The 26,133-nt window shown below is 43.4% G+C and overlaps 1 protein-coding gene and 1 long non-coding RNA gene across 13 annotated transcripts in view; one reads left to right on the top strand and one right to left on the bottom strand.

Moving 5' to 3' along the window:
- syne1a (spectrin repeat containing, nuclear envelope 1a) overlaps positions 1 to 26,133 on the bottom strand; it is a 139,239-nt gene that overhangs the window by 35,109 nt on the left and 77,997 nt on the right. For 10 of the 12 annotated variants that reach the window (XM_061754107.1, XM_061754112.1, XM_061754108.1 and 7 more), the window contains 29 exons: positions 25,880 to 26,032; positions 25,626 to 25,793; positions 24,702 to 24,878; positions 22,635 to 22,781; positions 22,405 to 22,530; positions 21,729 to 21,905; positions 20,724 to 20,989; positions 20,403 to 20,559; positions 19,915 to 20,313; positions 17,528 to 19,132; positions 17,055 to 17,380; positions 16,587 to 16,731; positions 16,280 to 16,498; positions 14,533 to 14,819; positions 13,932 to 14,097; positions 13,699 to 13,854; positions 13,300 to 13,452; positions 12,600 to 12,782; positions 11,545 to 11,682; positions 11,115 to 11,300; positions 9,153 to 9,275; positions 8,899 to 9,081; positions 8,335 to 8,478; positions 6,487 to 6,696; positions 4,337 to 4,477; positions 2,638 to 2,751; positions 2,407 to 2,568; positions 1,472 to 1,666; positions 1,023 to 1,196 (listed from right to left, as the gene is read on the bottom strand). In XM_061754107.1, the coding sequence (XP_061610091.1) occupies positions 1,023 to 1,196; positions 1,472 to 1,666; positions 2,407 to 2,568; positions 2,638 to 2,751; positions 4,337 to 4,477; positions 6,487 to 6,696; positions 8,335 to 8,478; positions 8,899 to 9,081; positions 9,153 to 9,275; positions 11,115 to 11,300; positions 11,545 to 11,682; positions 12,600 to 12,782; positions 13,300 to 13,452; positions 13,699 to 13,854; positions 13,932 to 14,097; positions 14,533 to 14,819; positions 16,280 to 16,498; positions 16,587 to 16,731; positions 17,055 to 17,380; positions 17,528 to 19,132; positions 19,915 to 20,313; positions 20,403 to 20,559; positions 20,724 to 20,989; positions 21,729 to 21,905; positions 22,405 to 22,530; positions 22,635 to 22,781; positions 24,702 to 24,878; positions 25,626 to 25,793; positions 25,880 to 26,032 (6,780 nt within the window). The remainder of the gene's footprint in view (positions 1 to 1,022; positions 1,197 to 1,471; positions 1,667 to 2,406; positions 2,569 to 2,637; positions 2,752 to 4,336; positions 4,478 to 6,486; positions 6,697 to 8,334; positions 8,479 to 8,898; positions 9,082 to 9,152; positions 9,276 to 11,114; positions 11,301 to 11,544; positions 11,683 to 12,599; positions 12,783 to 13,299; positions 13,453 to 13,698; positions 13,855 to 13,931; positions 14,098 to 14,532; positions 14,820 to 16,279; positions 16,499 to 16,586; positions 16,732 to 17,054; positions 17,381 to 17,527; positions 19,133 to 19,914; positions 20,314 to 20,402; positions 20,560 to 20,723; positions 20,990 to 21,728; positions 21,906 to 22,404; positions 22,531 to 22,634; positions 22,782 to 24,701; positions 24,879 to 25,625; positions 25,794 to 25,879; positions 26,033 to 26,133) is intronic. The other 2 variants (XM_061754103.1, XM_061754110.1) reach the window with 2 other exon arrangements.
- LOC133468327 (uncharacterized) lies at positions 8,460 to 13,805 on the top strand. Its single transcript, XR_009785461.1, has 5 exons — positions 8,460 to 8,600; positions 8,870 to 9,116; positions 10,831 to 10,933; positions 13,317 to 13,492; positions 13,669 to 13,805. It is a non-coding gene; the product is annotated as an uncharacterized LOC133468327 (long non-coding RNA).

The following is a 26,133-nucleotide window of genomic DNA, read 5'->3' as shown; positions in this document are numbered from 1 at the left end:
CAGTAATTTTCATCACACCATTAGATCAACAGGAAAGGAAATTGTATCAGAACAAACCACAAAGCTGGAAAAACACGATTGTCCAAAATGGCTATTGAGAAGGGCAGTAGGGGGGTTAGGCACAAGGGTCGGCACCTTTGTGCTCAAGGGCCACATTTTATTTTTAAATTGGACAGCTCAGGCATTCATAGATGAGGTAAAAAAAAAATAAAAAAAAAAATCTATCTATCTATTTATCTATCTATGTTTGTGGGAAATATGTTAATTTTAATACTAAAAAATAATTATCATGTTCAATTACTTATACTTAATTGATCAACTACATATTAAAATATAGAATTTTTATTTAGTTATTTACAATTCATAAATTTAAACAGATACAAATATATACATTTTACTTCAACAATTTTAAAGGAAAAAAAGGCAAAATCAATGGAACAGATATTACAGGACTGTTGATCAAAGGGCTACATTTGAATTATTTTTATTTTTTTAACTGGACAGATGAGCCAGAGCATTATTGGTTAAACGCAAGTTAAAGTGTATCAAAAGGTGTAAAATACTATATGCTGTTTTATGTCATAAATTAATATTTCATTTTCATTTTAAAATTGTCATTATTCATAATTTATTTAATTATAATGAACCAATTATTTATTAAAATAAATGTAAAAATGCAAAATAGTATATTGTACTAATATTTTTTATTGTATCATTTACAATAAACCAATTATTTAATTAGATGAATATATGATGAACGCAGAATTTTAATTAACCAATTTCTTTTTTATTACTGGACTGTTAATGTTCGGTCTGAGCCATATGTGCCATGCCCACCTCTGTTCTAGCACCATTCATAATCTATGTTTGGAATTGCTAAGGGATGTCTCAATACCTTTGTGTCCAAATGTTATACAGAATGAATAACACCAAAAAGGGGAACTTTCTCAGCTAAGCAACTACGGAGACCATCATGGCTCATCATCTCCAGGCCGAAATGCAATGCCAGTACGTCGCGTCACCTGGCAGTCAATGAGCTGCTCCTCCATGTCGAGGTCTTCGTTTTGGAGGTGAAGCGCCGAGCTGAGGGTGGCGCGGGTGCTGAGCAGCCAGTGGTCCAGCTCCTCGGCCTCGCTGTGGTACCGCTGCAGTGCCTGTTCTTGACGCTGCTCCTCTAGTTGCTCGCTGAGCTTCTCCTGCCAGATATAAACGATCCACGTGAGCATCGGTCGGTCGAAAATAGGTGAGTGGCACAAAAAAAAAAAGAAGGCTAAAAGAAAAGCGTGTGTCGTGTTACAGGCGGTGCACACATTAAATAATTTAATTTAATTAATGTTCAATATGCTTTGTGAAACCAGTTATAAAATTCGTTTGAATATGTTGGGGAATTTTAATATTAGATTTTTTTCAGAATGCAGCCGATTTAATATTTATAAGATATTTACAATTGTATTATGATTGAGCAGTTCACCTCCAAAAGCTGCCGTTTGCCGGAGGCCTTCATCCGGATGGTGGCCATTCTCTCCCCCAGCACAGTGAGGGTGGAATGCAGAGCCAGCTGATCGGCGGGCTCGCCGTTGCCGTCTCCGTCCGCCAGCTCCTCCGAGAAGCACGTCTGCAGCTCGCCGGTCTCATCTTGCAGCATCAGGATCTCGTCCATCAGAGCCTGGGCGAGAGGAGGAACGTGCAAGAAGTTTAACAGAGAACAAAATCAAGCATCGATAAGAAGAGCGAGAGAAGCAATGTTCAGTCTAAAGGCTTCTTTATACTCGCGCGGGTGGCGACCGCGTTGACGTCACTGCGGCTATACCGCAGCGCAGTTTGCCTTTATACTCGAGCGCAACCCACGTGCGCAGTTTTGAAAATCTACTGCAGTTCACCTCCAAGTCGGGGTGTCGCTACAGCTGCTATTGGCTAGGACAGCACAGGGTGGAGTTTCCTTTGCATTTTTGGGCCATTTCCGGGAGCCGTTTTTCCTTTCCTTTCCCTAACAAGGAACAAAGCAACAACAATGGCGACCGTGTTTTCACGGCTCAAACATATAGTTATGTGTAGGGATAAGATGCTAGATGAAGTAGGTGTACATATTCTCCAGGTGGTAGATTTGTCATTATGATTGGGAGTTGGAGTGGGGTTCATCAGCGCATAGAGCATACACACCCCACAGCATTTGAGAGCGGAAAGAAAAGCTGGATTTTTCACAATTTTAAAGCCTCATTTTATATACTTACGATATACGATTTTAGTATCATTTACAAATATACTTGTCGATTTGTGTATCATTCACATTTGGCAGGGTTGTTAACAACACTCTGTATTGTGTCAAATTTTGAATAAAAATGTATTTTCACTTTACAGGGAGTTGAATTCTCCATTTGAGTGGCTTGTGAAGCTGTCGTCTCTCACCTGATGCGTCGCCATTTGGCTCTCGGGGGTCTTGCCGGGCTCCGGGCCTTCGCCGAGCGCTGCCTCGATGGACTCCATCTTGATGGAAACGGACTGCAGGGACTCCTGGTAGTGCTGCTGTCGCTCCAGCGCTTCGTATAGACTCTTCTGCTTCTCGCTTATCTGGGGCACGACAAGAGGATAAGGACGATGCGTGCCGTTCTGTTTCAAAGCAGGTCGATTTAACCGTACCACGTTCTTGAGCGTTTCCCAGGATCTCTGCAGGTCATCCAGGTTGGCGGTGCTGGTCTCCATAGACGGGTCGTATAGCTCCTGGAGTGCTGCTCGACTTAGACCACCTCGACCCTGTTACATGAGGACACGGTAAACATGTGGGGAGCGTAAAATTATTTTGGGAGGCAAATACATGAAAAAAAAAATTATAAAATAATTCTTAATAAGCAATTTTAGGGGGGGAAATTGCAAGATTAATGCAACAAATATACTTTTTTGCTTTGCCCGTCCGATTTAAAGTGTATATCCCAACTAATAAGCAGTAATGTTCTAGCCTTAGCACAAGTTAATCAGATCTTGCAGCACTGGTGTTGTGATCACTCGAGTAGCATCTGACCAAGGTCTCATGAGGCTAGTTTGCGCTCATGTTTCTCTACTTTTCGAATGCAGCACGTTTGAGTTTGCCGACGGTGTTTAAAGGTTGCAGTCATTTTGCAACAGAAATACAGCTCACAATAACAGAAAATTCATTCTTTATGAAGCATAAGAACAACTATACGCTGCTATTCCACTCTTGCAATCCTACTGCATCTTAACAAATACAGAGTAAAGGCAAAGGTTGGCGCAGCAAATCCAAATCTGGCAAACAAACGCTTTTTGTTAGCACTTCATTGGTGTCGACATTGTCGATGACAAGAATAAGAGGGAGTAGAGCTGGTATCTAAGGAAGTAAGGCTCCCAATCCAAGCACGCCATTTAGATATGCAATCAATTGTTTACAAGTAACAACTATCCACTCGCTTATTAACTTGGTGCACATCTTTTAAGACATAATGAGCAGGAATTCGAGGGATTTTGTACAAAAACTAATTTTGTAGTCGAAAATTACAATTCAATCCTTGGAAACTAAAAACAAATTGAGAAATTGTTTTGGTTACCTAATGTTTTAACGTTTTTTTATTCTAATTGTTTTAAGAACTTAAATCACTCTAGTCCTGTAGCTGCACTGAAATGATATAATGAGAAGATTGCTATCTAGTAAGATTTGTAGTAATACTAATTCACTGTAACGTACTAAATAGACAATTTTCAAGGAATTAATTTTATGGGACAAATATGCCCTAATGTAAACTCTTTGTTTTGAAATTATGGAACATTACAATTGGTGTATAGTAGGATTTTTACAAAGAGTAATACAATTTAATTAGCAGGATACCCACTTTTTCTTTACTACTTGAAAAAGCTTTTTTTTCTTTTTTTTTTTTACGTTTCATATATTTTACAAAAATAATAAACCCCACTCCTAACATCTGTTTTATAATTCCATTGTAAAATATAATACATTTTTTAGTACTTTGCTGCAAGAATTTTTGTAATTTTGTATAATTTCATACCTAATTTCTCCAAATCACAAATCATGTTTTGTATGCTGACGTTTTTGGGTGGCTTGTGTAGCCGTTGATAGGACAAAACTTCAATCAAAATGGACCTCATATGCCTCGCTATATGGCAATAAAGTCGTGTGATGTGGGTTAAATATAATAAAAGGCAATTATAATATTTATTTCCGGGGTTAAAATGTTGAATTTCTCATGGTAAATTGGCGTAAATAAATACAGTGGCAGGGTGATGATGTAAAGAGCTGGCAGGCCAAGCAGGGCTCAGAAGGTTACCAAAAGGGAAGGGGCGGGGGTTTCCGGGTGCAGGTTGGCAGTACCTGATTAAAAGGAGCGTCAGCGTTAGCCCCAGGGGAGGGGGAGCGGCAGGCAGGGGGAGAGGAGACCTCGCTGTTGGTGCCCTCCTCCCCTGACTCCTCGGTCACAGGGGAAAGGAGTGTGTGGCAGCGGCCTGCTGTCATCTGACCACACCACACCGCCGCACCAAAAGAAGCAGGAGGGGGGTGGGGTAGGGGGGAAACATAGGACGGGAAAAGGCTGAATGAAAAGCGCGAGACAACAGAAAAAGGAAAGGAAGTGCGAGCATAGGCTTTAAAAAATCAAAGTGGGAGTGCAGGTTGAGCAGGTTGTAGCGGGCACATTGTTTAATACATAATTGCACGGGGAGCAATCACAATCCATTCTGTCGTGTTGCTGCCCAACAGCACCCAAGACACACACATCACTGGAGCTCTTGTAGTGGATCTCATTCGATCGCGTACATTTCCTGTTGTCATATGCTGTCAGCCTCATCCCTCAATTGACAATTTGGTTTGTAATGTTCAAATGTCCTCTAAACCAGTGTTTTTTTATGAGATCCAATATAAGACCACGTGACTTCTGAATTACAAATAAAATGGATAAAGTGAAAGGAAAGCGGTGGCCATTGTGAGAATGCTGCAAATTATACATATAGTGTAGTTTGTTATTAACATAAATCCCAAAGACGTTTCAAGTGCTTTCATTGACGTTGCAGCAAGCATAAAAAAAAAAAGAGAAACACTGCAGTTTTAACATTGAATGTAACGGCCACCAAAGCGTGCCATGTCTAGAGAGCGTATGAGTGGCATCAGCTGTCCTAGAAGTGGCCCAGTTGTCTTGCAGCTTGCCTGTCTGCATGCATGCATGAGTAGCGAGGCAGAGCTGAAACGCAAGCCAAGGCCCAACTGTGCTGCTTTTTGGCAGTTCACAACTTGGCTAAACTCACCCGGGGCCTTGTTAAAATACGCGGGACGCTTTCCCGGGTTTTATGACGCAATGCGGCGCAATGGAGGACATCGGCATGCAAAGTTTTGTTCTCAGCTGCACAGTCACTAGGTCAACAAAGTAGATGATGATCACGAAGACGAGGCCACGGAATGTGACTAGTAGACGGCAGTATGTGAAGTGCAAACACAGCAGGCTAATGAATCAAACAAACAAAAAGTGTACACACCCACACACACACACACACACAGACACACAGAATATAGCAAGAAAATCTCAACTTGAAGTATGACTCGAGTTTCTGTACTACAGTAGATTCGCTAAATATATAATAATAATAATACTGTACACGATGAATAACAGTATTGTATATTAGAATAAAACACATGATACATAACTATAATATATATTAGAATGAATCACAATACATAGTCCATTTTTATTTCATGCCCATTAAAGACAAAAGGAAAATAATTCAACGATATGTATTGATAAATACAATAATAATATATAATAATTATATTTTGTATTTACTCAAAATAAAAGTCCAAAGACAAAGACTTGCTGTCATTCACTTTTTATTTTTGTAATGTCTAAACAAATATAATTTGATGTAATCATGTTTATTTAAAACATGCTTGATTATATTATTTATTTTAAAAGTGCTTTCAAAAACAATGACACAATAATTTCGTTATTTTTTTTAAAGAACTCATAAAGATGGCTGTCCCATTGTTAATTGGGAGAGAAAAGTAAATTTTTCTCAAAACATTTTTATCATAGTATATAAGTTAGAGGATTCTTTGCTTTCAGAAAATAGAAAAACAATATTTTCTTTTAAAAGCTCATTTCATCTGGATAACTATTCCATTGGGGGAGAACATTTCTTGCAAGATTTCACTATGGATACGACAGATATAAAGTTCTTAAAAACAAAGTTAAGTTTGGAGTTTGAATGAAGTTAAGCCCTGACTGAATTTGTCGTTTTGCCGAGCGTTTTCAAAGCAGACCATTTTGAAACAGTAAAACAGTGAATAAGGTTCAAGTTTGGTGAAACAAATACGGTGGTAAGAATTTTGTCACATACTGTAGGTTTACTTTTAAAGAACAACTGACCTTTTTGAAATTAAGGTTGTATTGTATATGATGCCATCACACACACACACACACACACACACACACACACACACGCACCCAAAATGTGTGTGGGGGCTCGGCCACTCACCATGACAACAGAGGGGTGCGCAGGAAGCTGCTTGTCGCCGGCTCCTCCGACGCCGGGCACGTCGTCGTCGCTCAGCTCGTCCGAGAGGCCATCCGCCTCGCTGACCGTCAGCAGCATGGTGGCGTGCTTCGCCTTCACCGTCAGCATCTTGCACTTGGAGTGGAGCGAGGCGATCTGCTCCTGGTAGCCGCGGATCTTCTGGGCCAGCTCCTGTCACAACATACCCAGCGGGACAGAGAAGCCACCCACCGCGGGGGGTCAGGAGAGGGTGGATCACTAGTTCCTGCTTAGCAAGGCTGCGCTGGCATGCTGAATGAGACGCCGGTCTGTGAGGAGCAAACGGAGCATATCTCCTCCCTTCCCAACCGCTGGCTTTTTTTTTTTTTTTTTTTTTTGGAGCGTTCGTATAGAAAGAGAAAAGCTCTGCCTCACTCTCGCCTCTGTATCGCTGAGCCAATCAGAGCAGAGAACAGGCAGATGACTCAGAGCCGCGGTCGGGCCAACAGGAAGGAGGTTTGGTTGAGAGACGGCGAGAGAGAGAGAGCGAGAGAGAGAGAGAGAGAGAGAAAGAGATTGTGTTAAATATTCCTCAGACCTTTCAAAAAAGTGCAGGGAAAAACAGGAAGTGATGTCACCGCCTGCCTCCCCCTATTTTCCCTCCTCCGCCAATCCTCGGGGCAGATTCCTTCTAACAAAAGGGAACAGGCGAGGAGCGTTTTGGAGGAGTGACAACGATGGTGTCAGATTTCAACTGTGGTATGAGAGCGTGAACGGCGGCACACCCCTCCTCCTCTTCCTCCTCGACCCTGAGCGCCGCAGATGGTCAATGCACGTATAATCAGGTCACGTGACTAACTAGGCCAGCAGTAGATGCGAGGCGCTCGGCTTAAGAGGCCAACCGCAAACATCAGCGCGCCGCAGTGATGCAGAGAGTTCGCTCGCAAGCAAGCCAGGCAGGCAAAAGGCTGAAAATAACATCAAATATAATCACACGCTTCCAAGAATCGGATCCGTTTCTCTGCTTCCCTGCCTGGCGTTTTGAGTCCCCGCAGCGGGGGATCAAACTGCCGCATCATTTTCCAAGTGCACAAAGTTGGGCTCGAATACCGCAAGTGAAACAAAGCATCTCAAAGACTGCCACGAATTGGAGTCTGCAGATAAAGTAGAAATATGTGCGGGCCGGCTTTATAATGGCACACACAGCATTACTTTTTTCACTACTTAATTTGAAGAGACAATATATGAACATTTCATCTCAATGGAAGTCAAGAGTATTATTGTATAATTATTCTACAGTATTTAATCATTAGTGCCAGAGCTCTGCACAGTGCTGACGAATGAATGGTCTTTTGGGGGCTTTAACATGCTTACAATTGTTTGCAAGTGTGTCTATCCTCGTGAAATGTTTTCTATTTTAGGGGTTCAGAACAACACGACACAAAACTCACTGTGTAGTGCCCCCTAAATATAAATAAATAAGTAAATAACCACTCATCCACCATCCTTACCAAAATTCTTCTTTTTAATTCAAATCATTATAATATCTTTGTAAAGATAGCTAGTGCAAGTGTGGCACTATTTCCTGTAACCGTATGCTGAAATAGAACAGTGCAGGAAATCCACTTCCTGTTTTTCTTCTTTTTGAGGATGCTCTGATTTGAAAACATCACAACCCTGATTCATCTTAAGAAGAAATCTTGCCCAGTTGTATAAACTCTGCTTTTCAATATCATGGATTTTGCATGCTCTTCTCGAGCTTGTGTGGGTTTTCTCCAGGTGCTCCGACGACGTCCCGCATTCCCAAAACACGTATTACACCTCGCATAACACATAAAGTCATGGTTTTACCTCATGGTGGTGTATTTGTGCCTGGAGTTCCTGAATGTTGCTGGTGCAGACGGGCCGATCCTGAATGATACGATGGGCTTCTTCTATTAACCTCTGCAGGTTCTTCACCTCCAGCTCATACTGCTCATACTGCACCACGGCCTCCTAGAGAAGACATGACATAGAAATGGTGTTCATTAGTCTTTGAGACTCGAGTTGTTTGTCTTCTCCACAGTCTCCAAGGACCCTTCCTCTAATGCGTAATCTTCACCACAATGCGCCTAAAGGTAAATAAGCCCAGGATTGTACATAGCATTTTTCACAGGATGCAAGGACGCTTGTAAATATACATGAACTATTCTTAATGGATGGTTTGTTAGCATGGTTGTATGAAAATGAATGGGATGGAGAACAAATATTTACTGTAATTATGCTTGGTTAGCGTAGTTCACCAATAGACTACACTGCACTCTGACTTACGTACAAATTTGGGTTACATCTTAAACCCACTAAATGACTTTTTTTTTTGTTTGTTTTTTATAAACTAAAAATACAGATGCTACATGGACACTGAGTGCCCTATACCTGCAGGATGTTGCACTGCTGGATGGTGGTGTGCTGCAGCTGGGTGGTTTCCTGCTGCAGGCTTTGTGCTGTGCGACAGACGACCAGAGCGGCCACCACCTCCTCTGGAAGCCGGAGGGCGCTCTGACACTGCTGCACTGCCGCCACCTGCCGCTTGAAGCCGTCCATCTCGGCCAACAAACGCTGAGGGAGAGGAGTCGGATTTGTGTATTTAAACGGTAAGTCACACGTATGTTGTGGTGTTTTGTCCTTACTTGTCTCTGTGTGAGCTGCTCTCTCAGACTGAGCCTGTTGAGGTCGGGGGAGGCCAGGGTGACTTGGATCTGGTCCACAGCGGCGTGGAGGCTCTTCACCTCGGCCTCCAGACGCAACAAGTCCTGAGGAAACATATAGGAAGTCACTGCGATGTGGACGTAAACGATAACCTACTGGTTGTGTTGTGTTTTTTTTTTTTTTACTATAAATGAAATATAGATGGATGAGTACTGATACCAGGTGTCGGTATCAGGTTGAAACCGGTCTTATTTCAAAGTATGAAGCACTCGTGAAGGCTGCCAATACCAGCCTATGATACTTAAGGCAAAAAATAAAATCTGACATTGAGTAAATCCTCCTTGCCAGTAGTTGCCGCTACACTGCGACGGTTTGACACATCGGAGAATCATCATGTGTGTATGTACCAGAAGTACCAGTGGTATCAGTAGTCTGTATCGTAATTCTGGTTATCAGCCTAAAAAAAGGTTTATCGAATATCCCTCAAATTAAAGCTATACTGTAAATGAAACCATTGAGTTGCTTGCGATTTCATTGTTGGAAGAAAATGGCGGGACTGTAACAGCTGCACAGCCCTAAGACAACCACTTAACAGTGAGGCTAACGGGGGAGAGAGCCTTCTGTTTTCTACAGATCATAAAATGGAGAAAATGGAAACGGGATCATGTGGTTTGATGTGTCCAGATTGACCCTGTCTACCATAGAAGCCTGCATGGGGGGCAGTGCTTGCTTAATCAGCCAGGTTTCTCAGTTGAAAAACATTATGCCAGGCCCCCCAAAATTAGGTCAACTGGCAACCTGTATAGACTGAATGATGCGCATCAATGGAATATTTTCTTGTCTGAGGGCATGGACATATTCACAAATGCCATTTTACGCTCAAAGAGCTGTTCAGCGAGCATGAGAAAAAAATGTTACCACTTGGATGGGAACCTTGAAGCTGGGTCCAATGGCCGCTTTTCAATTGAATTACTGTATTAAAATAGTTTTCCACAAAATTCCATTTTATTGAGACGAGTATTAATTATTAATTATTTATAATCGATTGCATTTGAAGAATACTTGATTGCTAATTGTAAATGCTTGTCAAGCAAAATGTGTAACCGTGGCTCAAATGTGGCTTGAGGCACACACGACAATCCAAACATGCCACAAGCAAATGTAAACAGTCACTTCTGTGGATATCAGATTTGTGGAACACGACTCACTGCCAAAGGGTTCAACAAATTAATGTAGTCAATCATGCTGGTACCTGCATCCGCCACGTAGCGGCACTGTTGACATGTAGAGGGAATGCCGTGATTTCGCCAAAAAGCAAGAGATCCTTGTGACATTTTTTTAACATCAAGTTGTTTACTGTTAATCCGTTTTGCATGTGTTGAATGGATTGTCCAGAGAATATTCATCTTTAAAAATGCTTGGAATTTTCATCACTGTACCTTAAATTAGCCTGAAAGCTTGTAAATCCCCTAAAAAACAGACACATTTGAGACAGAAAAATGTCCCTATTGAAAAGCACTGAAACTGATTTTTTTAAAATCCCGCATTTATCTTAAAAAAAAATGTATGCAATCCTTTAGATTTTAATTCAGAATGACCCTAGTGAGGATAAGTGGAACGGAAGATGAATGAATGAATAATTGAGCTTATGTTTTTTAGATCTGTCCACCAGATGGCGATACTTTCCACCATTCAAAGCATGCAGCAACATTTCACACCGTCTTACTTACTGATTTATTGGTGCACCGCTCCCCATAAGAAGGTATGTACCACTTGAAAATGACATTACATAGTATTTTTTTGCAAATTGTTTTACGAACCCCCCACGCGATCCACTTTGAGAACCACTGTTTTAAAGGACCTCTTAATAGTTAAGAGTGAGTGAGTGAGTGAGTGAGGTAGCGATCACGATCATGCCGGCCTGGTGGTGGCCATTCGTTTACCTTAACAGCATCCTGCAGATTCTGCAGACGAGTCTTAACCGCCACCTGCAGCTCCTCCGTGCGTCTACTGAGGTGCTTCACCTGCTGGCTCCACCCTTTGGTCGTCAGCACATCCCCCAACTGCGCCTCCCGCTCTGCCAGGGCCTCCAGGTCGCCATGGAGACCGCGACACTCCCTCAACAACGTCTATTGACCCGAGAGTGCAAATTACATGAGCGAAAGGGAGGAGACTTCTAGGGCTGTCAAATGGTGCTAATTAAAGGCACCGAACACTTTATTCAGGCTGTCATTCAGCTTGAAACGAGAGTAAGGGACTCTAATTAGCTGCACATTTGTGCCTTATTATGATATTGACACAGGATGAAGTCTTTTGTTTGTTTTGGCAAAGAGATTAGAGGTTTCAATTATTCATGTTATAGTCAAGGCTCACCTGATATGCTCGAATTTGCTCTTGTAGTTGTGATATTGGACTCCAGACGATGTTACCAGAGAGCAGAGTCTCTGCTTTTTCGGTCCAACACAAAATGAATTCCTTCACCCTTTGATATTCCGCCATTTGCTTCTCTGCCTGCTCAGGGTTATAAAGACAACACAGGGAGAACGTAGGATTAATTCAAAATAAGACATCAGAATAAGAATCATCTTCACTAGCCATGTAAGTTAAAACACACAAAACAAATTGAGCCCCAAAATGCATGGGGATTACTGCGGTTGGAGTCTTGTATTAAAGTGAACCCCTGCAATTTGTATTTCGGCATTCGTGAATTCCCTTATTCTGAAGGACTTGTTTTTTTGCTGTATTTGTGCTCAGACCACTAGTATTACTTGGTGTTGTCATTTGGTTTAACTCACTGATGACTGTTTTGTTGGCGGTCTTTGAATGCACCTTGTGCAAAAGTGAAAGCGAAAGTGTTTCTGTTTCTCTTCTGCAGCCACTAATAACCCGTGTAGTCTACACACAGCACTTGTAGGCACAATACAAGTTGCCTGCATTCCCTAACACCTATTATTGCGTGTAAATGCCAAAAAGTGAGATTAATGACTTGACACCCTTGCCCATGTGTGATGTCACATCAGGTTTTGCTTGTGTGTAATTTAGGCTAGTATGCCAACTCCAGTAATATTATTGATGAGCCTCATGAAGTTTTTTTTTGTTTGTTTTGAATAATACAATTAGAGTGGTTTACGTTATGTAACATGGGTTCATGATTGTGTACATGCTAGATGCATGGTGTTGGGGCTTTATGATGTGCTTCCTTTTAAGTGCTTTGTCGCCATCTTGTGGGACCCATGAAGCAATATAATGTGTGCAATAGTAAAATGAACAACAGAATTGTGCAAATGACGCACAATGATGAATACAGTAATAATGGCATGTGCAAAATGGCAACATGTCGTTATGAAATTATGTCAACTGTTTATGAAGGTAATGGCTAGAGGAAAGAAGCTGTTGCAGTGTCGTGGCATCAAGCTTCGAGCACCGACCTTCTTTAGCCTGTTGCTTCTGTCCTGGACCTGCTGTGTGGCGTGACGCTGTGCTTCGGCCATTTTGGTCACTACGTCACCCAGTTGCTTGGACAGCAGAGGGTTCTGCTCGCCGAACTCCTGCAGAGCCGACCCCAGCTCGGCCAAGGTGTGAGCGCAACACTCACAGTCCTCACGGAGAATCTGAGGAGGAAACGGGATTTATTAGGTGAAACTGGAATACAGTGAATGCCTGCCTGGTCGCAATTCACATTTCCGAACAAAATACACTGGAATTGTCCTTGGACATGCAAATGTGGCGAAGACCCTCCGTAACTTCCACAAATAACCCAGGCTAAACGTAGCTCTTTCAGTGGCGATGTATCACTTCAACATACAGTACTTCCTTGACACCAAATACTGTACAGTCCTACTTTCCTATTTGAACAGAACTTTGACGTCATCTTGTGGGATCTTAGGCCATTGTCGAGAAAGCACAAAAACTGCACATGCTGCAGCTGGGGATAGGTTATGCAGAAAAAAACCCCAACTGAAATAGGTGAATTTGTGAATATTGAACCGCGAATATGCAGTTGAGGGCAGAATCCACTTTGTGTCATTTCAACCTTTTGACACTCATTAACGTAACATCTGCTCAATGGATAGCTAATTTAACAGGGGTTAATTGCTTGCTAATTATTCAATCAGTCAGGTTGTTTACCCTGTTCTCCTCTTTAGCCTCCTCCAGACTGGCGCCCTTGATTTCAAATCTCAACGCGATGGTCTTCAGCTTGGCCTCGATGTCCTTCAGTCTGCAGCTGAAGTCCTCTTTCACGTCCCGTGTCTGCTGCACCTCTCGTTCTCTGGCCTGGACCTGGAGCACACGGCACAAAGACACTCGGGATTAACTTTTGGTAAGAACAGAAGAAGAATAATGTACACATTAATTTGTGATGGAAGTGGACTCGTATTAAAGGCAGTGAGATTCAAGCATCAGATACATGTTGACATTGTTAGTGCTTCATTGTGTTTTACTCTTGATAAGGTTTTTACATTTGTGTGAAATGCGTGACTTATGTTATGTTACAAGTGGCTCAGTGCTGCTGGTACAGGTGTTCACCTGATCTTCGGCGGAGCTTAGAGCCAGCGTCACCTCCGCCAGCTGCATGCTGAGCTCCGAGGGCAGACCCGCCTGCAGGTCCTGGTACTTGGACTGTTGCATCTCCGTCATGCGCTCCACGCTCTGACGTCTGCTGATGACCCCACAGTGTGCCGTCTGCGGGAATGCAGAAATTTGAGTGGCACACTTTGGTTCCTGCGGATATGTGTGCATGAGTTGGTATTTATAAGCACCTCCAGCTCTTGTAACAGAGTGTCCAGGTCGGCGGTGGGGCTCAGGAGCAAGCCTCGAGTGTCTTGAATCCAACCTTTGACCAAGACCAGCTCCCTCTCCACCTCCTCTCTCTCGCTCAACTCCTGTTGCACCTGCATTCTGCTGGCCTGAACCTGGGACACAAGACTTGAGAAGACAAAAGAGGGTAAAACATTTTCAAGTCAAATCAAATTATTTTTTATACCTAATATAAATACCAGTGATGCTAACTACTAGTCTAGTCTGACTTAAATGAATTCAATCCGTCATGATAGGATTTCAAATTTGACTACAATTTCTTCAACAGACGACGCTACATTCAAGTCATGCAGCAAAATTTCTCACATTTAACTGTTTATTGCAACTTGCTATATTGCCATTTCTCTCCCATTTATTGAAAAAAGTACACAAAGATCATTCATGCTTTTCATTGAATAGTGCCGGAGACCATTTAAACCCAAGAATTGGGAACAATTTGGCCTTGTAAAAAATGTGTTTGGCAGACCTGGACTAAACAAACACATGAATCCAGTGTATACCACTAGGATACCAATAAATACAACATTATACAGCATCACCCACCTGTCATACTGTTCCTGCATACTTTTGATCTCATGCAGGCACCGTGTTTCCTGGTGGCCAATCTCTGTCTTCCTCTGCAACTCTTCTTCCTCCTCTTCATCACCTCTGAGGCCCAGGACATGCTGCCCCAGCAGAGCCAGGATGGACTGCTCCCTCTCCACCTCCAGGACAAAGGAGTCATGGTACTCTAGGAGGCTCTGGAGGGCCGCCCTGGTGGCCGCCTTCTCCACAGTGCTGTCTGGGATGCGGCTGTGGAGGTCTGCTGAGATGGAGCGCGCCTTTTCCATCTGAGGACCAGGTATAACAAATTTATGCCTAACGTAATATAGAATTCATATAATCTCCAGACTGTCATGGTTATGCGAATTAAGAGCATGTATCCTGTGAGTATAGTAAAAGTACTTGCTTCCAATTTTTTTTTGAGCATATATATCACACTTAAAGGATCAACAAGTCAATTTTAATCTTACTCAAGGGAAAAAAATCCTATCTGCGCTGATGTGAACAAGTAATTGAGATGCTATAATATGACTTTATATGAGTAGTTCATGCTCAAAAACCCTCCAACATGACTGTGAAAACAATTCTGCAAAGAAAAGTGACTCATCACAAATGCTTGATTTCAGTTATTACTGCCAAGAGTGGCAGAATCAGTTATTAGGTTTAGCGGGCAATTACTTTTTCACATAGGGTCAGATAGGTTTGGAATTCCCCCCCCTTAATAGTCATTTAAAAACTGCATTTTATAATTACTTGTTTTTTAATTTTGAGATGATCTATCCTGAGTCTATCCTGAGTAACAGCTTTTGCATGTGCAAATGAGGTGCAGTATTTTACATGAATTTCACTAATAACAAAGCCCACATGTTAATTTTTTCTATATGAAAGCCAGACAGAAGACGGCTGGACTCTAGTTCATGGAATTACATCATGGCCATTAAAACAAAGCGCCGATTGAAAATAGAGGTACAACAGGAAAGTGCCACATGTCAGGAAGTAGCCGTCCCCTCATTTTGACCTCATTTCCCTTTTAGGCGTAGTGCTTTGTGGGAATTCTTGACAGCTGATGTGTTCATGCTCAAAATAGCGGGTAGAGGCTGCATGATACGAGTTGTGGCCCGGAGGGTGAAACAACTGGCCCGGAGCCTGGAGTTACATCACTGGTTTTGGAGTTGTTTGACCCAAATCAGTAGGAAGAGGAGCAGGTTTAGCAGTGCTTGTCAGCTGCAAAGTTGCAAAGTGGGACAAGGGTTTCTAGAATGGTTTACGGGTTAAACGTTTTGTCATTGCTGTGGGAAAGTCACCACAATTACTACATGAAAACATGGAAAAACAAGGGAATATACCATATGAACAAAAAACTATTTAATTTGTGGAACACAAGACTTAAAGAGGGGACCTGTTTTTCAGGGTATGAGGAGTCGTTCAGCCAATTATTATTTTTTTGACTTGCGAGCAAAAACTTGAGGTATGAGCACTGTTATGAGTTGAACTCAACTCATTGCACAACAAGCCGCAGTATGGCAGATGGCAAAAAAAAGTTTAAAAAAAGAGGCCTCAAACTGTTTACTGCCACTCCTAGTTTAGGTTTACTGTCAAACTAAACACAAAACCAAAGGAATTTAAAACAACTACATAACCTTGTGTTGCTAATGCTAACACATAATGGGAAACGATATACAGGCTAACGAATAGCTTCAGTATCACAGTTTAAGGTCTTGGTCCAGCTACAGTATATCCCCCTTACCTTCTCTGATAGGTTTCTCCATTCCCGCGCAGTGTCCTCCAGTGCCCTCTCCTGGGATCTTGCCACACCACGGAGCCTGCTCCAGCGTTGCCATAGAGTCGAGAGCGCACGATTGACGATGGCCACAACGGAATCGGTGAGGAGCTGCTCTAACTCGGCCGCCTTCTCCTTCAGTGCGTTGATGGCGAACTCCTGCTGGTCGGCGTGAGTCACCAGAGACTGCGGCAAGGAAACAACAGCTTCTAAGTGGGTTTCTTTCAAAGTGTGGGAAGCAACACTTAATATCTTTAATATGTGCGTCTCCCACCTTGTATTTGTCACACTTGTCTTCCGCCTGCTGGAGACTGTCAGCTTTCGCCGTGGCAAACGCGGCCATCTTGCTCGCCATGGCGTTCATCTGTTCCACCAACCTCTCTCTCTCGTGTTGGAAGGAGGCCCAGAGAGAGGCACATCTAAAAAAATAAAAAATAATAACAAAAAAAAAAAGAACCTGGCATAAATGTACATACTGACATTATAAAATATGACATTTTTATTATCTACATTTTTGTATGAATGGCAACAGGTGGATACACAGGTCAATTGTACCTTCTGCCATCTAGTGGAAGAGCATTTAATTGTTCTGTCTGCCACTACTGTACACATCACTGGCAGAGATAGCTGAACAAAGATACATTATTTGTAGTAAATGAATGAGCTGGGATAGGCTCGAGCTCACCCGTGACCCTAATGAGGACGAGTGCTATAGAAAGTGGGATGATGGATAGATCAACACCTTTCATGAACTTCTCCGTAGGCCTCCATTTGCTGTCTGATTTCTGTCCCCCGCAGTTGCGAGGCTTCAACTTCTCCTCTGAGTTCGCTCATCACATGTGTGTCCACAGGGGGCTCCATGGTCATCATCTCCTCTACGAAAGCTGACAAATTCTTGTCCTGGGCGTTGATTTCTTCCAGGTTCTGTACCCAGTCTGCGTGGTGCTCGAGTTCCACGCCTTCGCTTGTATGCTGGAGGAAATCAGCTGCACAATCCAGACATTTCTGCATGGCCTGCAGTGATGACTGATGCTTCTGGACCAGAATGAGAGCTCGACCCAGAGTCACCTACGTTATGCAGAAGATTGGTGGTTGAGTTGGTTTCTAAATGTGTGAGGATCGTGCTTCTATACCTGCTCCATATGCAAAGTGCTTTGTGATAACTTGTGTTGTAAATTCTTACAATACAAATAATATTAAATGGCCTTGACTTACCTGTTTGTGTCTAATTTCCTTTTGGACATGAGCTCCCCGTGTCCTCAGATCCTTCAGTTTCTCCTCTACGTGGATTGGAACAGTTTCCTTTCCACTGCGAAATCTTTGCTCCTCTCGACTAAACAATGCATCCGTTATCCTCAATCTGCTCTCCACCTCCTCTTCCATGATTCTCGCTTTCCGCATTTTCTCCTGCACCTTCTCAACTTTGGTTTCTGTTAAGGTCAGTGGTTCCTTCAGCATGTCTTTAACAGTTGTCAGCCATTCTGACATCTTCTCCATCTCCCTTGTGAAGTCTTCGTATTGTGCGACATCATTTTGGCTTTCTTCAATACAGCGTTTCACATCTGAGTGCAAAGACTGCACCGATTCATGCCTGGCTGTCATTTTCTGCAAGGCAGCGGGGTCAAACCTCAAGCCCAGATTGTCGGTTTGCTGGCAACATTCTTTGGCCTGTGAGCAAATACCATCTAGACATTCAAGTAAGGCATAAAGAGATGCAATTTTATCTATAACATCTATTTCTTTGTCCGACTTGAGTGTGACCAGGTCGTCTTTGGCGGACTTAAGTTCCTGGTCAAAGCTGTTCAGTAGTGTGTTATGTTCCACGAGTGTTTTCAAGGCCTCATCCAATTGTTTAAGTGTCTCATTAGTTTTACTTTTCAACGTAGTGTGAAGATGGACCAGCTGACATGTCTCCTCAGCTCTGTAAGTGTGGCCCAAACTGAGAAAGCCCTCATTTTTACAATGCACTTCTCTTACTGCACTGCTAATCAGTGCTAAACTTTCATCTATTTTGCGATAGTCATTCATTAAGCAAACGAGCTCCTCTTCACTTGCACTGATAGTCTTCTTCTCCAGATTGTCAAACTGCTCCTGAAGTCTCTCCACGGAGCTTTGAGTCACCTCAAAAAAAGTGCTGAATTCCTTCCTGTCGAGGATTACTTGCTGGACCCTGTCTTTTTTGTCTTTGGCGAGCGCCAGGATGCCGTTGTACTGCTGGGGGAGGGCGTTGAGCCGCTCGTCCAGGTAGCAATGGTCGATCTCGTTGAGAGTGGGAAGGATCTCCTGGCCTATCCTCTGCACGATCAGCAGGAGGTTCTCGTTCTCCGACGCTTGTTCCAGGACCTTTTGAAACGTCGACAGATGCTCTTGCAGTTCCGAGCTGTCCTCAATGTCGCTGAGGTTGATTTCGGGGAAGGTGATGGCTTCCGCTTGTCTGAGCCAGTGACAAGTCTTGTTTAGGTCAACCTGGAAGTACTTCCTGGACGTCAAGGCTTTTTCCAAGATTGTAACACGCTGGCTGGTTCTATGGAGGGCCGTTTCAAAGACCCCCTGCAGTTCCTGGAGTTTTGCCAGGGTTTCTGCTCGCTCTTTGTCCGTCGCGTCCCTCTCCAGCTCCCGACCTTGAACCCAGAGAGATGCCAGCTCCCTCTGGTAGGCCCGAAGGCCGCTATGGATGCTACGACACGCGGCCACTTCTTTCGCCAGGTCTTCCGGGAGGAGCGCAATCTGGTCATCTATCAGGGCCTTGCTCTCTTGTTGTTGTACCCATGAGAGCGCTCGGCCAAGACCCTGCAGGAACTGAGTCCTCTCTGTGAAGGCCTGGAGAAAGAAAAGTGGAGATAATTGTGTCAGTGAGTTATTTTACAATGACAAATACAAAATGGTTTAGGTGCATTATAGCATCACCATTCCGTAACGGATTCCTACAATCTCAAGCATTTCATTCAGGGCAAGCAGGTTTTTATGAATTTTTTTTTCGTAGTCCAAACCTTCATTATATTGCGTTTCATCTTTCGCACCACTGCCATCTCAGATTCTTAAGCGATTTTGATTAATAGACTTGAGCTCTACTTGATGCATACAAATCCAGCGTGATTAAGCGAAAGAAAGGTTGAGAAAGGCTCCTACTAAGCCCACAAGCAGGAAATAATAGATTCCTGTAAATAATGATGTGCTGTACGGTTTGGTTGAACATTTTGGTGTTTCAATATTTTTTTGTTCTTTTGTTGTATATGATGCTGCTCTGTGTGTGTTAAAGTTTACCATAAGATTGTTGGTAATTTTCGTGAAAATGATATGGGATCGTAGTTTGTGGTATATTTACAGTTTAAACTATTAATATAGGCAATTATTAACATTATGGGTAGGGGGTGCCGCTTGTAAATTACTTTTTTTTTGTTGCTATTTGATCACTGTACTATGACAGGCTGTGATGGATTAACCAGTATTAAAGGGGCTCGTCAGTGTCATTTAGCTGAGCAAAAGCATTTCTTAGTATTCACAAAGAATGTAGTAAAGCAGCTTGAGCTCAAGCAGCATATGAATAACTGATTGTTTGTTTGTTTTTGGTGTCCTATAGGATATCATTTCCATCCGTTTACCTTGCTGAGGTACTTCCTCCTTTGGGCCGCCCGAGCCTTCAGTGCCTCCACTTCAGTCTGGGCTTGTTCGACCAGCTCCTGCAGGCTTTTCCTCTCACTCAGCCCCAGCCTGGATGCCACGGCCTGCGCCTCGCTCACTGCTTGAGCGAGCAGCTGCTGTCTGGCCTCCAGCTCCACGCACACGCTCAGGTGGTCGAACAGGAAACTCTGGGCCAGGTCGGGCGGCGGGCTGGTCTTCAGGGCTGAGGTGAGCGCGGGCCGTTGCTCTTCCACCCACTCGCGGGCGTCCCTCAGCTGGGTTTCCACCCTTGTCAGATCCTCCAGTGTTTGAGAGGAGTCTTGGATCTTCTGCTGGACGAGAGACTCGAGCTGGGCCCAGCGCTGCTCCAGATGACCCACCTGATGAAGTTGAACGAAGCATTATTATCTTTGAAAAAACTGAATATTTGACACAACTCTTAAATGGGATCTCATTGGCGCGATCTTACCTGTTGTTTGACCAGTTCCTTATCTAGCAGGCTTATTCGAGGCACGATGGCTTGTTTCTGTTCCCGGAGATCTTCCAGTGTTGCTCGCTGCTCCACAAGATCGCTTGACAACTTCCTCAGAGCTTCTAGATGCTCCCTTGTACTTTCAGTGTCAGCCCTGTGCACACACAGAAAGCAGTTTTTAGATCAAGATAAGATATGAGCTTTAAGTTTGCGCTCGCAAGTCAAAGCAAAATATCCAATGACAGTTCAAATCTCAAAAAACATAATCGAGTAAACCGAGTCACTCGTATCTAGAGATGCAAAAACAATGGTTGGTACCTGGCAAGGTAGTCCCACTCCCTGGACACTTGATGCAAAAGCTCCTCAACGGTGGCCACGTTTTCCTGGTACTCGCCGCTGCGCTGCATGTCCTCGCCGCGCTCCGCCTCATGCTCCTCGGCACGCTGGCCCATTTCGATCCAGATCCTGCGCAGCTTTCTCGCGTCCTCCAGGGCACCACAGTCCTGTCCGTCTGTCAGTTGACCGATGACCTCGTTCAAGCGGCTCACCTCGGATTGCTTCTCCCTCACCTGCTGCAGGAACTCCTGAAGCAGTTGGATTGTGACAGTTGTTTAACTTCATGTCATCATGTAGTTGACTTGCCTGATTAAACATGATGGCTTCAGGGAAAAAGTACGTCGAAAGAGTGTAGTATAAGGGGACAGATTGGTATTGGGTGAAACTTGGCCTTTAATTACTTGACCAGGAAGCAGTAAAACTCTAGTTTTTGGCATATTTCATACAAACAGCAGTTTTAAAGATGCCACAAGGGGTCCTCGGTTTACGACAGTCCCGAATACCTTTATTTAAGCTCATTTACCACTGTACTTGTTTTGAATTTATGGCATAGAAGTGTCTTGCATACAAACATTTACTGTAATTATGACTACTAGATTATACCACGTTCCAATTTATGTGCAAATTAGGGTTACTCATCGCCATAGGAACAGAACTTGGTCCCCCCTGCAGCCAGATATTGCCAGTGTTCTACAAGGCTCTATAATTGGTAAACAGATTTTTACATTATACTCTACATAACACTCTACATAATTACTTGCTGTTATAATAGGTAACTGGAAGCGTTCTGCAAGGCTCGCTACTCAATCCAGAGATTTTTACAGTACTGTACCACGACATAAATGTCAAAATTACAGTGTGAAGTGAAAGTAAAAACTTCTCATTAATAAATAATTTCACACACAAACACAAAAACATACTTCCCCCGGCGCAGGTAATAGTTATTCTAAAATTGTTAAATATTATTAGTCAGTAAACTATGCACACCTGTGCTTTGTCCAGCTGGTTCTGTGCAATTCTGGGCTCAAGCTCCGCAGGACACCTGATGAGGTTCTCAAATTGTTGCTCCGTCTCTCTCAGCCGCACCTCCAGATCTGCCTTGTGCTCCTCAACGCTCCTCCAGCTCTCAGCAACTTCCTCGCAGAGAAGCATCCGCTCCTCGATCTACGTGCAAAACATGTGCATTTTTTTCACAATTTCAATCAGTTGCCAGGTGTCTTATTATGTCTGTGACATACTTTTTTTCATAATCGCCGTCGTACTTAGGCTGGCTCACTGTCTTATGCAAGTGAGCCAGCCCTCATCTCAATAACAAATTAGAATTTATTTACCACAAATAACGGACATCTTGGTTCATCTATCTATGCAAGTGACGTATAGTGAAAGGAATAACAGTTCAATGCTCTTCCACTAGATGGCAGAAGGTACAATTAACTGCTATATCCAATTGTTGCAATTCATACAACACAAACATAGCTCTGTGTTCAACTAAACATGCCCTGATTTCACATTGAGATGAGTACAGTTTATACAGTTTTTTTATTTTTTTTCTTACCATGATATTTTTCTGATGTCAAATATGTGCCTTGGCTCAATAAAGGTTGTTAAGTGCAGGCTTTCACTATAAAAATCTGTTGTGCTGTGAAGGCATCTAGCCACTAACCTGGAGTTTGACCTGCTGGACACCTGTAGCCACCTCCTGCACTTGAGGAAGAGAGAGGTCACAAGAGGTGCACACGAGCTGGAGGTAAGTACTGGCCTGCTCTTGGAGAGCCCGTTCCTGCTTCACCTGGGGGGGGAAATCAACTCACTGGTCACACAACAGTGACACAATCTCCTTGAGAGACTTCACTAATTAATTGATACGTCAATTAAGAGATGTGTGTCCCTGACCCGCTGTAGCACCTCTTCCAGGCCAAGAGGGGTCAGCGCAGGAGGTTCTGGCTCCCGGGAAGCAGACGTCAGCCAGGTCTTGCACTGCTGCAAAGTGTCTTGTAGACTTACATGTCTCTGTAGCTCATGGTCCAGACTCTGATATACCTAGAAACCATTTCACAAGGTATTAAGATTAATGTCTTTATGAACAGGCAGCACGGTGGCGTCATGGTTAGCACGTCTGCCTACTCTGGCTACCCCCCCGCTTTCCAAAAACATGTGTGTTAGGTTCACACCTCTTTTTGATTTTTAATTGATTGTACATTCCAAAAATAAAACTTCAAACCGCTAACATTAAGTGTGAGAGTAACAGTATTACAAATAAGTCTCGCTATGAACGTAGCAACCGTGGCTAACGACAGCTTGTTTACAGTGCACATTACGTCTCGTGCATGTAAATGAGGGGCGTGGCTTTGGTCAGAGACTTGAGGGGAGGGATTTGTGAAGTAGGACTAGTAGTTTTAATACTGCAAAATTCCCCTTTAAATTATAAAAACATGAAAAGAAGGATGTTGTGCAGCATCGTATTTGACAGGTGTTGAATGTGTGGAAGTGCCCATATCCTCCAAACAGCCATGTCTGATTGACAGTGTTAATACGGGAGCCCCAAAGAAAAAAAGAAAGAAAGGGGGAGAGGGGGTGTATTGGCGTGTTTCCTGGAGTTTTTTGGCAAAAGCTCCAAAGCTGGCATGGTGGCAAGTGGCAGGCAGGATATTAGAGCTTACGTCGGGAACGCAGTTGGCAGATAAAATGGTTTTGGTGAGGGGGGGAGGGGGGGGGGTGCGACAAATTGAGGAGAAGCCAGCAGTGTGGCTGGATCACACAATGCCAGATTGGCGTTGAAAAAAAAAATGGTGCTGATGGCATCTGGGGAGGTCAGTAATGATGACAGAGTGGAAGTTGCCAAAATGGCGGAGTGGCGCTGGATTAGAGGGCTGCCAAACAGCGGCTGTCATTTGGCGCAGGCATGAAAACTGTGGAGTTGACAGGGGATATACGGAGATTAATATGGCCAGATTGAGTTAGTGCCTTTGGCTAGAGGGTCCCGACTAGAGTGCGGCTGCTGTCAGGCGCCCATGTGCCCTCCACCCTGGCGGTGAAGGAGCGTCGTCAAGAGACGGTTTAGGTGTCACTTTGGGTTAGGATTAAGTGCTTGTCTTGGCGGCTCCACTGAATGACGCGGATATGTTGGTGGAGTGTGACTGTGCATGCGTGGCGTCATTTGGCATGTCGCGTGGATATAAAAAGTCTACACACCCCTGTCCAAATGCTAGATTTTTGTGACATAAATCCAATCAGACAAAGATCAATCATTTAAAAACTTTGTCCACCATTAATGTGGCCTAAGCCCTGAATGGCTCATAATTTTTGAAAATCTTTTCGAGAGGGTAATTGAAAAATAAACTCAAATAATGCGGCTGCACAAGTGCCCACACCCTCTTCTAACTGGGATGTGGATGTGTTCAGAATTAAACAATCACATTCAAACTTATGTGAAGTGACAAAAATTTGCTTGACACCCCTGCACGACACCTTTATCATTGCAGAATCTTTGTATCTCTAAAACCATCACTTCTCACAACCCCCCCCCCCCCACCAATGAAACAGCATGTTTGTTGAACCCTTGACATTGTATCGTTAAAGAGAGCAAGCCATTTTTAATACTTGAGTGGCCAATAATAACACTCACACACGTGGAGACCAATAGCATAGATTTGTGGAAAAAATATACATTTGGCAATATATACACTAGTTATACTGTACTTCATTTGTTTATCCTGCAATGAAATCTCGAAATAAACACAATTAAGCCCCAAAAATTAAAATGAGGCACAAAAAAAAAAAAAAAAAAAAAAAACTGAATTGGAAGAAATTAGCTGGAAGCTGCTTATGTAAAATATAAATGCAATAGAGGCCTAATTCATGTTATTGCTGTCCTATTATCAACTGTTGTGGAATGAATGCTGTGGAAAAAAAGGTCATGCATATTTGTCTGCTTCAAAGCCCTTCTCCCGTCTTACGCACCCTCTGCGCCGTGCTGCAGATGGCAGAGTAGCTGTCTCTGGTGCCTTGCTGGTGCGCGTGGACCTGCTGTCTCAGCCTACTCTGCACGCGCTCGTCACAGCCGTGCACCAGGTGGTCCCCGCGCTGCTTCAAGCCTGCCAAGCGATCCTCAAAACCCGCTATCTCCTCCATGATGGCCTGCGGAGGACAAAAGGGGACATCGGGTCAGGGCTGGCGTAACGGCGCAACGTCGGGATGTTCAATGACACAGGAGGTCACGACAGACTGACGGCACACCAGGTGGTCTCGCAGGGTATTAAACGGGCATGAGGGGATCTATGAAGCTCAAGTTTCAAGGTTGAAGCTCTGAATGACACATGAATAGTGTTATAGTGATACCTTGAATCACAGGTTTAATTTATTCTGTGACCTAGTACGTAATTCAATTTAGCGTATTCCTATGTCAAATCAATTTTTCATTGAAATGAATTGAAATCCCATTCATCTGTTCCAGCCTCCCCCCCCAAAAAATTTGTGACGTTTTTAATAAAGAAAAATAGCACTGTTTTCTTAATATAAAACCATTAATATAAAAGAATGAATGAACAGCTAAGACTCTGTAACTTCCACTAACAACCCAGGCCAAATTTAGCTCCTCCCCTAAAAAGCTTGTATCTCATCCATGATGTATCACTTTAACATACTTTATTGCCACCAATTCCTATTTAAACAGGGCTTTGGTGGCATCCTGTCGCATCTTAGGGTGTTTCAAAAAGTGCACAAAAAAGGTGAATAATTTTAGGGTTTTCAGCAAATAGCTGGGGATGGGTTCCACAGAAAAATAAAACAAGAATAAGGGAATTTATGAATAGTCAACAATGAATTTCTAGAGGGGTTACTGTAATTAATGGGTGTATCATAGACAAAGTGCTGGTTTTTGGTGACCTTGTGCCTGGCTAGTTGTTGAGTGGCCGCCTCCAGGCTGCGGCTCACGCTGGGGTCAGGCGTCACTATCCTGCTGGACATCTGCAGCAACCAGCGTTCCGCCTCCTGGAGCTCGTTGTGGTATGCTTCCTGCTCCCTCACCTGGCCCTCCAGATGCGCCACATGAGCCTAAGCGGCAACATCACGATAAACACACGTGTTCCAGATAAGAGTCACATTGTAAAACCCTGATCGCGGTTCATTCTTTAACATACCGTGGCCGTGTTACGGACGTCGGTGTAGTCCTTTTGCAGCCTGTTCATTTTGTCTCGGACTGAAGGGTAATGAACGGATGACAGGAGAGCGTCACCTTTCTCTACCACCGACCTGATGGAGCTGTCGTGGGCCTGTACCATCTGCAGCAGAGCCTGGAGTGCAAACAACACAGTAAATAAGTCTCGTTTTACACAGAGAAGCCGATGAGTTGCTGCATCAGAGCCGTGCAAATCAAGTCTGTACAGAAAAAGTA

This window comes from Phyllopteryx taeniolatus, chromosome 18, assembly GCF_024500385.1.
Source record: "Phyllopteryx taeniolatus isolate TA_2022b chromosome 18, UOR_Ptae_1.2, whole genome shotgun sequence".
Taxonomy (NCBI): Eukaryota; Metazoa; Chordata; class Actinopteri; order Syngnathiformes; family Syngnathidae; genus Phyllopteryx; species Phyllopteryx taeniolatus.
The sequence above is the reverse complement of the archived record's forward strand: the minus strand, read 5'-3'. Positions and strand labels throughout refer to the sequence as shown.